At 35.1% G+C, this 14,229-nt stretch overlaps 1 protein-coding gene across 2 annotated transcripts in view; it reads left to right on the forward strand.

Annotated features, from left to right (window-relative positions):
* LOC105832008 (matrix metalloproteinase-2) overlaps positions 1-14,229 on the forward strand; it is a 171,078-nt gene that overhangs the window by 1,802 nt on the left and 155,047 nt on the right. Inside the window, exons 1-2 of one of the 2 annotated variants that reach the window (XM_028191439.2) lie at positions 5,666-5,858; positions 11,294-12,489. In XM_028191439.2, coding sequence (XP_028047240.2) covers positions 12,382-12,489 — 108 coding nt within the window. In that variant the 5' untranslated portion in view covers positions 5,666-5,858; positions 11,294-12,381. Of the gene's footprint in view, positions 1-5,665; positions 5,859-11,293; positions 12,490-14,229 lie in introns of those variants that run through there. The other variant, XM_036294032.1, reaches the window with a different exon arrangement.

The following is a 14,229-nucleotide window of genomic DNA, read 5'->3' on the forward strand; positions in this document are numbered from 1 at the left end:
GTTGTCGAATGTAGCACGCGTATCATCTGTCATAAAATATTGATGCTGTGCAAATATTATATTTCTCATTTGCAGATTTAACGATTGTATCCGTTTTCATTGTAAGCTCATCAGGATCATATTATCATTTTACAATATGCCTCTCCGTCTAGCCGACAATTTACTGTTTAATTATATTCATTTCGTTGCGTTGTGCCTTATGGCGTTGCATGTAAAATGTAAAATGTAATTAGCTCAGGTATCCTGCAATTTAAAATTCGTTAATTTTCCGTCGTCGCTAAAATTTCGTGCAACTGATCTCGTTTAATTGGCAAAAAGGCGCTTGACCCATGGCAGGAGTTCACCACCCTTCGAAACAATCAGTGACTTCCGGCGTGTCGCGCCTGTCTGCCTGTGTGAATCATTTTGATACTTCTGTATCAATGTTTTTATCCGCCTGTTTTATTTAATACACTCATCAGGCGATGCTTTTTTTCACCGTGTCATTCGTCATTGCTCGCGAAAGCAGTTTACGGGGCACCGTGTGGGCAGTTCATCTGACTTATTTATTATCTCTTTCTCTTTTCCTTTTATTTGAAAGATATTTTAATATCTAATAGTTATGTATTGATTTAACTATTTCGCACGGTTTCAAGAGGTCATATTTATAATTGAGAAACTTATTATATTAATATAAAGATGTAAAGTAATTATATATTTGCATCAAAGTTAAAAATTGTAAAGTAATTGATCATTTCCCTCCCTTTACGAGAAAAAAATATTGATACATTAATTAAATAAATTTACTTGATCTTTAATTAACTTTTAATTATAAAATTAACTTTAATTTAAAAAATTAAATAATTAAAGCTATAATAATTTTTAGAAAATTTATATTATATATTTTTAAATTGGGATCAGTATATTATTTAATATTTTTTCTGCTAAAATAATATTGTAAAGTCAATAATATTTTTTTTTTAATATCTTCTGGAAGAATTCAAATTTAAGAGAGAATATAAAACTGAACTAGATTAACCTAAAATAACTGAAGTAACCATATAAGAATTAACCATGCGAAATGTAAGCGCTTTTTCGACCATTTCTATTCTACCGAGAGGGATAGATAAAAGGGTTAAATTTAGGTTTCGCTATCCGCGAGAGTCAGTGTCGTGCCGATTGCCGTGGTGGCGCTCTACTGGAAGGGCGGGAGGGTCTCCTCTTCCGGCGCAGCACCCACACGTCTTAGGCAGGATGAATTCGTCGCGTGGCTTATCTTCCAGCGCGTACTTTTATCTCGCGCGGGAAACGGCTGGTCGTTGGCACACGATGCCCCGTTTGCCTCAGCCCCGGCCATTCATCGCGTGCCGTTATATTACACATTGCTGATGATGCGACTTTTAAACCCCGGCCGATAATACCGCCGAGCGGTTTCAGGTTCGACGAGCTTTATATACATATTAATTAGCCGATATCACCGGCCGGTTATCAGGCCACTGCGACGACGCAACTTCGCGTAACTCGTCTTCCTAACGCGGTCCATTACGATTAGTTCAGCCTTTTATCATGTAATTTGAATCTCGTAAATTTTTACGTAAGGCCCATCCTTTCAGATAACAGCTTTATTTAGGAAATTAAATTTAAACATCAATGTCATAGTCACGAATACGTCGTGATATTCTGATTAATTAATTAATTAGTTTTGTCACGATTGATTTAGCCATCAAATTTAGCTGTAATTTAATTAAATTATTAATTACACTTGGTTGCATTGATTTATTTGTTAGGTACTTGTGAAAAGTATATTGAAAGCTTTTTAAATTAATAACTATCTATTAAAGTGGTATTTATAATAATGAGTGATATTTATTATAATGAGATGCAACGTAATACATTAATATAGCAGAATCAAATTATGATTGCATTACTAATTATGATATGAATTGAATTATTATCACTTGTGGTACATCATTTTCGAGTTCTCTAATTAAGCGGATTTTAAAATTAATAAGGGAATTAATATGTTTCTAAAATATATGTTTCTAAAATATATAAATGTAATTAATTATCTATATATTCATAATACGTTTATTTTTTTCTTTCTCTTGTGTAATTAATAAGTGTAAAAAAAATATTATGTCGGCGGATTTTATATTTTTTTAATTTTTGCATTAATTTTTCCCGATAAACGAAAAGAAATAAAGAGAAAAATTCAAGACAGGATACTTTAATGCTTCGAATATAATTGCTCTATATACGTAGACATTTAGTCAATACGTTTTCTGCGATACACAAGTCATTACTATCGACCGTGTTCTAATTAACATGCGATGTAGAATTAATTTCGCCTTGTTGCTGTATCGATCGCGAGTGAAAATGGGGGAGGGACGGAGAGGAGGGGAAGGGGGGCAGGGAAAAGGACAAGATCTCCTGCGAGTATCGTTAAGGAAGGGTCAGGTGCGTTCGGCAGCCGTCTGTTATCGGATTCGTGCACATTCCCATGTACATATAGGACAGAATTACGGAAAATGTCACGTATTGTATTAAGCGCTGCACCCTCGTTTTTCGGACGCACGCGCTCTGTGTGCTCTCGCATTTCCATTTATTTACATCGGAATTACTTTTTTTCCGCGGGCGAATTTTTCCCCGTCTTCCTGCGCGATATATTTTCCATGCTTTAATACGTTTGTCACGTTACACGCCGCGGCTGACACGACAAACGCATTTATTTCTCCTCTTTTTGTTTTGACCATAAGAATAAATACAAAATATTAGAATATTACGTGGCATAAAAAACTGATCTCTCAAAAGGATTTGAAATTATATTATATAACTAAAAGATGAAAATTACGAATAAATAAAGAAAGGATTAAAAAGTAGAAGAGTAAGAAAGAGATAACAAGATGCAGATAAAAAGAAAAAAGTAGTATACATAAAAAAATTTTAAAGAATTATTGTTCTCTGTTTAGTATATAATTTATTAAAGTATAATATTACTTCGTAATAATTGTACACATTCAATACATGATAATCAACGAAATTGAAACAGTTATTACAAATTATAACAAGATAAACAGTTATCACAATTACACAAAATTGCTCGTTTGAAAGTGCATGTTAATTAATAGCTCTATTAATCTCTATAATGTATATTCTCTAATGTTATCGAAAGAAAGAAGACAAACAGAAATTTCGGGAGGATGTTCGGGGGAGAACGTATTTCAAAAGGACACGTCTAACGCGAGGAAGGAAAGAATAGATCTATTATAGAGCCCCGCAGTACTCTCTTTCGTACAGCCTCATTTACATTAGCACTTTTGTCATCGTGCCAGACTTATCTTTTTCCACACGTGCGGGCTAATGAATTTTCCGGACGATGTCACGCTGCGCGATCCCTCGCTCACCGACGCGACGAGTAATAGCTCGGACTCGTGCGCGGAGGGCACATAATTCCCCATTTGCATTTCCAGGGTCGTCCGTTTTAATAGAATCGATCCTAGGTAGTCCCGGGTGAGGGCCACGCTGTTTATCTTGTCAATTCAACAAATCGCTTTTACCATTTTCGAGCGCACCGCGCGACACCGGAACACCCGCGTGCCACCCGAAATACCCGTTCGCCAACGCTTACGAACACGGGCCCTCCATTCTGAGGACAAATGAGAACGAGTGGGTGTGCGGAAGGAGCTGGAGGCGACGAGCAGCGTGCCCCCGGAATCATTAAATCTCTTCTTTTTAACAAGCTCTCATAATTTATACAATATATGACAACTCGAGTTTTTACAGTAAAACATAGTGTATTTTTTGTACTAATATTACTGATATCTCACAACCGGTTTTTTTTTTAGAAAACCTCTTATAAAAATTTAGCGCCTTACTTTTTACGAAGACATGGATTTCGTTTGTTACTAAAATTATTTAAAAAATATGCGTGTAATTCGAGTATAAAGTTAAAGGATAGAAAATTAAGAGAATGGAATAGTGTAATCTCTGACATATCTTGGTAGGGAATTTAAATAGGTAGGATTAAGAGAAGGGTAAAATCTCAAAGAGGATGATCAATGTTGTAGTACGAGATCACAGGAGATAAAAGGCGACGCGAATAAGTCCGCGTTCATTTTACCCCGATATTTGTTTCTCCTCTCTGCTCGCTTTCTCTTAAATTATGGAGGAGGAGAACGCTAAAGCCTCCGCGTCGGGCAAAATTACTTTCGCGGTGACTGGAATACGGAAACTTCGAACTTATGTAAGTCATACGTTCCCTTTGGCGCGGTAAAGAAAGATGCCACTCCGGAATGAAAGGGCGAAAATTCTTGGGCAACCGCCAAGATACACGCGAGACTTCTGCATTCGTGTCCTTTTATTTGAATTCAATTTGTTTTAATGGCATTAATATTCAACCTAGATTCCGCATCATTTCCATGAAACATACCGACGCGAAGTCTCCCGAAGATACGTCGAGAGACCGTTCAATTTTGCAGCGTAGGCGGGCTCTTTTCTGCTTAATTGTGACAATTATGCGGACTATTCTGGATATTCGCGCCGCTTTTCATTCGGTTTTTATTCGAATTTCTCGATGAAGTTAATATTACCTTTTAACTATTCAATTTTTTGCATTAAATTACCTCAAAGTTTTATTCTGCAATGTAATTTTTAATATCTTCGAATGACTTTCTTGGACAACGTGCATATAAATTTTTCTGCATAACTTTTTTGTCTTCCGAAATCTAACATACTTTTTGGAAAACACGGGCTGGAAATGTTGGTTTTAAAATTTCATACTTTTATTACTATCACTGAACGTGTTCACCAGTATTATTGCAAGTACTTGCACATTCTTATTAATTATCATACCATGAGATATAGTCGACCTTAAATTGTTATTATAATTTTTCTAAAAATTAATGATAAATTTCCACAAATGATATACTAACTCAATAAGAAACAAGACGTTATGTATTATTGTGATACAAACATTAGTTCGGTTGTATAAACCTATATAAGCAAAATTGATTCACGCAATATTAAACATGAAAACAATAAGTGATAACAAATCTGGTAAATGTTATAGTACATGCAATAAATGTATAATAATAATAATAATGGAGAAGTAGTTATGCAAATAAAAAAGCAATAATTTGATAGAACTTTGTTAAGTTTTACAAATGTTGCGGATCTACTGATTTAAAAATAAATGAAGCAGAAAACGATGCAAACGTTATTATCAGTCTTTCATAATAACAATAATTGATTTTAATAAATAATATTCTCTATATTACCTCTTGCGTTAAACGGATTGATATAAATTACTGATATAAATTGCAAATCAAATTATCCAAGAAAATCTAGAAAATCTGCAGTACTTTCTGCATAAGAATAGTTCTTTACTCACTAGTGATCACAGGGACCAAAGCATTTGCACGTGTGTTGCATTATACGTTCGATCCGATAGCTCTTTTACAGAACAAGATAGAAATAAAGAGAAAAAAGGCTGAAAAAGAGAAGGATAAATAGATTATTATTTCGCTGCCTGGTGTAGGAAAAGGTTCGTCCTTCTCTCTGTCTTTTTGCCTCTTTGTCTTTCTCTTTCTCTGTCTCTCTCTCGACCGCGAAGGGGACGAGGACGGATTCTCGTAGAGAGAGGGCAGTGAGAGAGGTGGAGGTACCATAGAGTGGGCCCTCGAAGGAGACGGGCGTCAGTCGCGCGGCACGCGGCGCACTGTTCGCATGTGGGTGTTTCTCTCACCGAAAGGGGTGCACAAGTGCGTATTCGCGGTCCTCCTGGGATTAACGCGATTGATCTCGCCGCCGGCAGCAGGAAATGACGTCGTCGTCGGCGGCGGTGCGGAGATGATAGCGCGAACTGCATCGATTGCAGCATTGTACGTTCTCGACCTTTGTCAGTTGATCCCTAGTGCAATTGCAACGTTATCGTACCGCCTGCGAATGTCAGGATCAGTAATTCTAGTTCCAAGATGTGGAAATTAAAATCGTGACGATTAATTCAACGACGATAAGTCGATTCTCATAGCATAGTGTTTTCCGCTATTGTCCTCAAAAATCTTCTTTTTTTTAAATTCAAGTGCGCAAATTGATCTCTGAGTTTTTTAATGTGTTTTTATGACGGCAAAACGTAATTTAAAATTCCGCCAAAATGTATGTAGTTTTGCGTGTAATAATTCTTTGACATTGATTTAAATTTAATTTTTGAATTTTATAAATAAATAAAATTTTTTTATTAAAGAGTTAAAAGAGAGTAATTTGAAAAGAAAAAGATATATTGCTTTGCATCGCTTTTGTTTTTCTACGAATGATGATTAGGAGAAATAAAGAAATGGTACGCATGTGAACGTGCGCATGTGTGTACGCGTGTCTAAATGCGTGGGTGAGGAGAAGGGAACGGAAATGGAGGGAGAACACGTACTGGATTTTTTGTGTATAACGGCGATGTGTGTGCGAACGGAAGTGCACGACGCTTGAATTTGGGATCGAACCTTTTTTCGCAATGGACGGAGGACACGTTGCCGAATTGTGCCGTGTCACGGTTTAAAATTGCCAGCCAAAATCAAAGTTTAGCTCCCTCTAAATGAAAACAGTCTGTCGATGACGAGAGTTTAGTTTGTGTCAATATTCCCCCAAAAAGAATGGAAATCGCAATTTTGAAACGCAAATAGAATTTCTTTTTTAGAATTTCGCGGGCACGCAGCGAATGGAAATTCGTTTCGCAAATTAAATATAACACAAAAAACATGTGATCCGACTGTGAGTCTATCTGATATTTTTGATTTTGTTCTGTATTGATTCTAGGTGGTATTGATTTTAGAAGATGGATTGACTCTAAGATATATGTACACGTATACATTTTAATTAAAAAAAAAGATAATTAAACCATTAAACGGGCCAATCTGGCCAATTAAATTTTAGAAATTCAAACGAAAGCCGTATAACCTCGTTTAGTGGTTAATTTAAAATTTGGATAACTATTCCGCTTCAGGTTTTAAACATGATTTCAAAGCTATTTAGCGTGATTAATTAAGGACTTGAGAACGGAGAACGAGCGTTAACTCGGTTACCGATAAATGATTTAAAGTCGGTCTTCTAAAAAACCGACTGCTACCAAAGTGAATAACACTTAATCGTGGAGGTATAATACAATTGCCAAGGAGCTACAGAGAATTGACTTAGAGCTGCGTTCCGATATTCATTGCCAGTACTGAAAATCTATAGCTTACGTCACGTACACTATATATTGTCAGTACTGGCAGTAAATATCGGAACGCAGCTTAGATCATATGCGCGGATGAGTGTCGAGAGATACTCGTTGCAACAATTCAAATGAGAATTTTTGTTCAACAATGGACTTACGTTGTAACAGTATCTTCAATATGGCCACGGTAGTATGCGGGAACAAGTCATCGCTTTAGACGCGATTAGCATATGGCGTGAATTATTAGCACTGATTCGCGCTCCGGAAAATCCCTTGAGTAGTGGGACCAGGTTGATTCATGCCGCAAGGTGCGCGCGATATATTTTACGGTCTAGGTTCAAGAAACGAGTACAACTTTAATGCAGGCAGATAGATGGTCCGTTTAGGAGAATTCTCGCGATCTATAATATAGCATTGTATCGCAGTGCTTTATGTACGTCTTCCCTAATGCACGCTTTTCTTTTTGATTTTTTCTTAGGAATTTTTTTCTAGGAATACGGATATTTAAAATTAATTTCGAACACACACATACGCTATAATAAAGAGACCAATGCGATTCCAAGTATTTGTAATTCTGAACGTCTTTCTTTATATATATAGATATTTACAATTTATGTTAATTAAATGAAATGCATGAGTAATAATAAATAAAATTAAAGGTATCGTAGTTTTCTGACTCATATACGATAAAAACACGAAAGCATATAGAATGAGTTTCTTTAATAAATTTTTTAAAATTATTTGACTAAAATAAGAAAGGTGCATTCAGATAGTAGTTGCTCAGAGGATGAACAAAATTTTTTGTTCGTTAAATCCTTAGGATTATTTCGGAATATAATTGTCAGTAGTACTGTAAATCATCAAATGCAAGGATAAGAAAGAAGGAAAGAGCTTTACGATTCAGAAAATATCTGCGCGAGTGGGTAGTGGCATCATGGCCGACCTCCCTCTCTCTCTCTTTCTCTCTCGACTTGTTTTTCTTTTGTATTGCTTTTTTATTTTTTTCATTGAAAGTAAGGAATTTCAGAACACATGATCTAAAGTGCGCGCACAGATTTTCATCTAAATACATAAACTAATACGAGAGTGAATAGAGAATAACATGTTGATTAGATCTACAAATAACAGAACTAGTTCAGTCAATAGATTAGATAAATTATTGTACGTTCATTCTGACAGTATTTTGAAATCGCTTTGCTTATTGGCCTTTGAAGAATTTAAAGGCGCGCTTTAGTCACTTTTATATAATTGCAATGCGAGAAAGCAATTCGGTGTTTTATAAATAATAGCTAATTCCGAATTTATCAAAACATTAATTTTTAATACTTGTCCCTCCCTTTTTTGATTTTGTGTTAGATATCTATTCAAATTCAATAAATATTGACAATTTTTCCGCACTAAAGAATATTCGCAGAAACATTTAGAGGTTCTTTTATCTGTATGAGAAATTTAAAGAATATCGTATATTGGCAGTCGTATAACATTGCGTGTATAGGATGTCGTTGCACTTCGTTTCATGACATTACTTTATCGTGTTTCACTGTGGTTATACGTAGTTAAATAAAACTCACCATTATCCGCTTCCACGTAGAAAATGAGATACTGCGGCTTTTACGTTAAATACCGTCGTTTCCTCCGAAATTATTTCTCTGCTATTAATTGTGCACTTGTTTTTCTCAACTACGTTAACAATCGTATCTCTAGAGTACAATTTCCATTAATCTATTCTTTGTTTTTTGCGCGATAGTAATTGATTTTACTGCAGTTTTACGATTTTACGATAAAATGTAATTTTTTTTAAGCTGTAAAAAGTTTTAGAGGTTCAATTATTGTTAGATTTAATTTAAATTATTAAGAAAATTAGAAATAATGTTTGCATAAATATTTAATATATTATTATTTAATTTGCTAATATTTTTTAAAATTGTACTTATCAAAATTTTTGTCAAATAAAGTAATGCACTTCTACTTTTTCATATATAAAGTTTAAAATTTTTGCAATTATTTCACAGTAATTTATGAAGTACACAATAGTTGGAATATGAATCTAGTCGATCAGAAGACTACGTAAATAAAAATACTGTTTCGATGTATCTCATCAGGGTCTTCGACCGAGTCCCTCTCTCTTCTTGTCCCTGCACTCTTTTATCTATCATGTTTACTGTGGAAAGAAAGAAAGAAAGACTCGCGTCAATGCCCTGATAGGGAGATTGCGCAGTTTACTCGATTGTGTTCCACCTGCATTCATTCGGTAAGTTTATTTAAATGAAGTGATTATTAAAATCTTAAATAATCTTTAAAGGATAGCATCAGTTCTTATTCGTTTTACTATTTCTATGAGTCCTTATACTTTTGTTTGAAAATTCATTAATCATCCTTTTCAATTTCCCCTTTGACAGAATAGTATGTGTGATGTTTGAATTTTAATTTTTTACCCGAACTTGCGAGACTTTTTATCATCTTTGAACTTGATCTGAAATGTGTTTACACTTTCCGGATTTTACGGATCGCGAAAGCATCTTTGCAATCTTGCAAGATTGATGTTTTCACTTTCTTCCTCCCCGAGAACTCGTTTCTTATCAGAACATTGAGTCGCGAAGAAAAATCGTCGTTAAGGGCTAAAAATGAAAATGGCAAGCATGTCACAGGCAGGGGAGCAGGCAGGCAGGCAGGCAGGCAGGCAAGCAGGCAGTTATACGGTGAAGAATGCATGGTGATTATCGAGACACGGCGAAACGAGGTCAGCCAGCTCGCGTTGGCACGTTCCCGGCGATAACGATCCTCTCATTTCTTTTGGTCCCGCGTGTGATCTTCTTCCGGTTTCCGGTCGTCCGATCGGCTTCCCTTTATCTCATGTCCCCGTTCCCGGCATTTTTCCAACTATCGGCCGATGATGATCTGTTTCTTCCCCTCGATCGGTCGCCTTCGCATTTTCGCGGCCTTCACAAGATAACTTGCGTGAACCTTCACGTTTTAACTCGTTAACGGTCTATTTATTACACCGAGTTATCATGCGAACGAGAAAGACGTTAGTTAAGACGTATACAACAGTCGATATAATTCTATCTAATCTAATCTAATATTATGCATATATATTTATACATACATGTATAAAATTAATGTTGTAACGTAAAGTATGTATAATAAATTGCAATGCGTATATATTAAGATAATAACTTCTTTAAACTGTAAATATTAAAAAATTTTTTTTGATTTAACGTATGCGTGTATTTCTTCTTCTGTATTTTAATTGTATTCCTTTTGTCCTCGTTGTATTAATTCAAAAATAAATTTTTGTTGCATTTACAATTTAAAGAATCTATTATCATTAATATATATGCGTTGCAATTTATTATACTTTACGACATCGATTAGCTTTCGCGTGCGTCACTTGTATCTGATTCATAAAAGTCTATACTCTTCCTCGGACTTCCCCGGCTGAAAATCAACACTTGATCCTTTTCTCTCCCTCCCGTATCTTCTAATATTTCTCAAAGGTGACGAGAAATCTGGGCTCTTCGGGACCATTAAGCCTGGCAATCGTTTATCTGCTGAATACAAAAGAGCACTGTTTCGCGCGAGTCGTCGAATGGTTCTTCTGGAACTCATACTCAGAACTAAAGGGTCCGATACTCCGATGAAGTTTGCATACTTTTTATCCCCACTGCTCTTCCCTCCTTTTCTCCTCTTCTCCCAGACAGTTTCTGTCGAGGATGAATCTTGATTTGTAGCCGACATTTTTTTTCTTATTCACTCTTTGTCGCGCAATAATGATACCGTGTCTTCGGTATCTAATACTTCGTGTGTTTAATGGTTGAATTACTTCTTAAACAAATACAATCGTAATTGTGAACGCAATTTCAATTTGATCCGGTCACTAGGTTATTTAATGATTAACTCTACAAACGAAAAATCGATACGCAGTATTCATAGTGTTTTTTCAAGTTAAATAAAAGGTGTGATTTGTTAAATAAAGAATTTAAATTAATATTGTAGGACACGCAAACAGATGTTTGTAGTGAAAGATATAAGAAATGAATTCTGCAAACATTAATGATAGGGTGATTATTTTTTTTGTCCTTTTCTAACGAGTTATAATTGTCACGTTAGGTTGGCGGATGGACGCGCCAGTCGCTGGAAAGCCCGAACCCGGAGGAAAGTACGAAAAAGTCGGTAATCACTGCCGTCGTCATCATCACCGCGGGCGGCGCAGGACTGCCGAGTTGACGAAAGTCGGTCGAAGAAGAAAGAGGGAAAGGAAGAAGCGAAACAAGGCAGCGACGCATCGGTTAATCACCATCGTGGTCAGTCAAGACATAGAAGAGGAAGAAGAGGAAGTGGGGAAAAAAAAGGAGGAACCAGGAGAGGAGCACACCCGTCGGTGGGAGGAACAATCGTACACAGCGAGGGGTAAAGTCTCGGTTCACCACTGGAGACGTGGACGTTAAACGTAGACGACGTCCGGTCACGCGAGCGCCGATAAATTCGACATCCTAATCACGGAATCCTATTCATTCATCGATGGAACGCTTCTTCAAGAAAAATATGAGACGTCGATCGCGACGCGACGTTCCGCTGTCGTGAATTATCGTGAATTACCTCGCGAAGGATATTTCGAACAGGTCGATGAGCTACACGGCGTGGCGTGCCATTTTTAGAAATTTAAAATACGTACCTTGGATCTCGAGAGAGTATTCGAGGAGACATCGAAGCCAACGGATATTTATATTTTCGATATAATTCGCGGACACTTCGAGGTGACCAAGATTCCATTTTGGCGACTATCCCGACATGGTTGAGAAATTATTCGAGTGAAGTTTCTACTCGAGCGCTGCTTCATATTTTGATCGTTCGGAACAGATTCTTTGAATCACTCGTTGATATCTTCAATTCGATTGAAGAATATCCGACAGACCGGATCCAGTGGGATCTCGATCTGTTCTACTACGCGCGTCTTGAGGAAACTCACCGGTGAAAATTTTATCCCTGCACGAATATTCCACGAAGGTAGTTCACGAAGGTAAATTTGAAAAGTCGTCGATAGCCGATAGCGAACGGTATGTGAGGAGAAGTTCAACTTTGGTATAGTGCGGTTTATCATTGTTGAATTTGCGTAAAACTTTCCCCGCGATCGTGGCGAGCATCGCGAGTGTTGCAAAATCGGTGTTTGTGATCCTCTCCTTCGGGAAGCTGGACAGATGTGCTCCGTCGTGAAGATGATACGTTACATAGCCATCGCCGCCTTTCTCACTGTACTCGCTAGCGGAGTGCCGAGATCTTCGAGCATTTACGCGGACGACAACGTGGTGAGTAGACATTTATTATTTGCGTCGATCTGGATGAAGCAAAGGATAAAAAAATGTTTTCCCGTCCGCGATGAAATATTCAGTCAAGCCATTTTTTTCTTTACTTTTATGCGAACAATAATTAATTGATTGATACTATTTAGAAAAAATTGTAACATTTGTTAAAAATAATTCTTTAAAAAATTTTTATCAACATATATATTGACAAAATATAATATTTAAGTACAGAAAGTAAAAAGATATACATTTTTCTTTTATTTTTCTTTTGATTTATATATTACGTGTTATAATTTTTATTAGAATAACTTTGAAAAACATTTTTACGTTGTTAATTTATTGAAAAAGGTAATTTTTTAATAAATTGAATAAAATATAAAAAATTATTATTGACTGAATTATATTAGAAATTAGTTTAGTCTCTTAATTTTTTACAATACTTTTAATTTATTTAGCGCATAATGCATTTATCTACTTGTTGAAATAAAATTATTGTTCAATATTTCTAAATATTTTGTTGCATGAGCAACAAAGTTCCGCTTACTGTAAACTGAATATTTTACAATCGCGGATCCCAGAAGATTTTGTGATTCCGAGCCGAATTATGATCATATCACATTTGTGGAGAGATTATGAAGCTCATGTCGTGGAATAATGTAAATGGCACTCACGCGGGTAATTAATTATTACTATTCACGGACGACCAAACGGGTCATTTCATCAAAAGTATCAAGCTATTATAAACATTTATCTGAAAAACAAAAAACGAAATTTATGTACTATTAGTACAAAAACATTGAATGTTTTATAAAATAATGTATTTTTTTGAATGTGCACATTAGAATTATAAAATAATATTTTTAATAATAATGTATATATTCTGTAGAGAATATTTTTAATTTTTAATTTTTTAATTAAAATGAGGAGTTCACATTTTTATCATAATTTTAGTTATTATATCATTAGTTATGATATTATCCTTTATGTATAACTTTTATAATATTGGAAATATGCTAAAACTTTTTACATAAATGTAACTTTGAATTTTTTTGTCATAGGTATACTAATTTTAATGCCTTTATTTACCTAGTTTTTCGAGGATTGTACTTATATAAATTGATTACTTCGCGCATGTATCTGACACATACGTATATTTACGCTTGTGTGATACCAAAATGCAGGATTAATTTTTCTTGCAGTTTATTATTTAGAAGGCACTTTACACTGTATTTTAAAGAAGAGTAAATTAGAATCAATTTTATCTGTCGTACATTTTTTCTGAAAATATTTGCAATTTTTCTAGAAATTTTGCGATAAATTTTCTCTTTGAATTTTGGAAAAGCTAATAATTATTTTGCTATTACTGGTACTCTCTAAATCATAATCAGTGAAAACTCGACAAAATCAGTGGAAATATACCGACTTTCAGTGACATACATATAATCATTTACTAATTATCAATCAGTGAAATAAATATACTGATCTTTCAGTGACTATACACTAATTCTCAGGTGAAAATTACTGAAAGACAGTGAATATTCACTGATTAAGATTTAGAGAGTATTAAATATTTTATTTATGTAAATTCATTTTTAAAAATATTTGTTTTAATTAAATTAACTCTCTGTTAAAAAAAAAGATATTTAAAACTGTGCTATTTCAAACCAGAATAAATGTCCGATTTTCAATTATTTCCATGAAACAGCGAGTCCAATTAATTGTGAGTAAATTTGTGAAAACGAA

Source organism: Monomorium pharaonis, chromosome 11 (genome assembly GCF_013373865.1).
Source record: "Monomorium pharaonis isolate MP-MQ-018 chromosome 11, ASM1337386v2, whole genome shotgun sequence".
Classification (NCBI taxonomy): domain Eukaryota; kingdom Metazoa; phylum Arthropoda; class Insecta; order Hymenoptera; family Formicidae; genus Monomorium; species Monomorium pharaonis.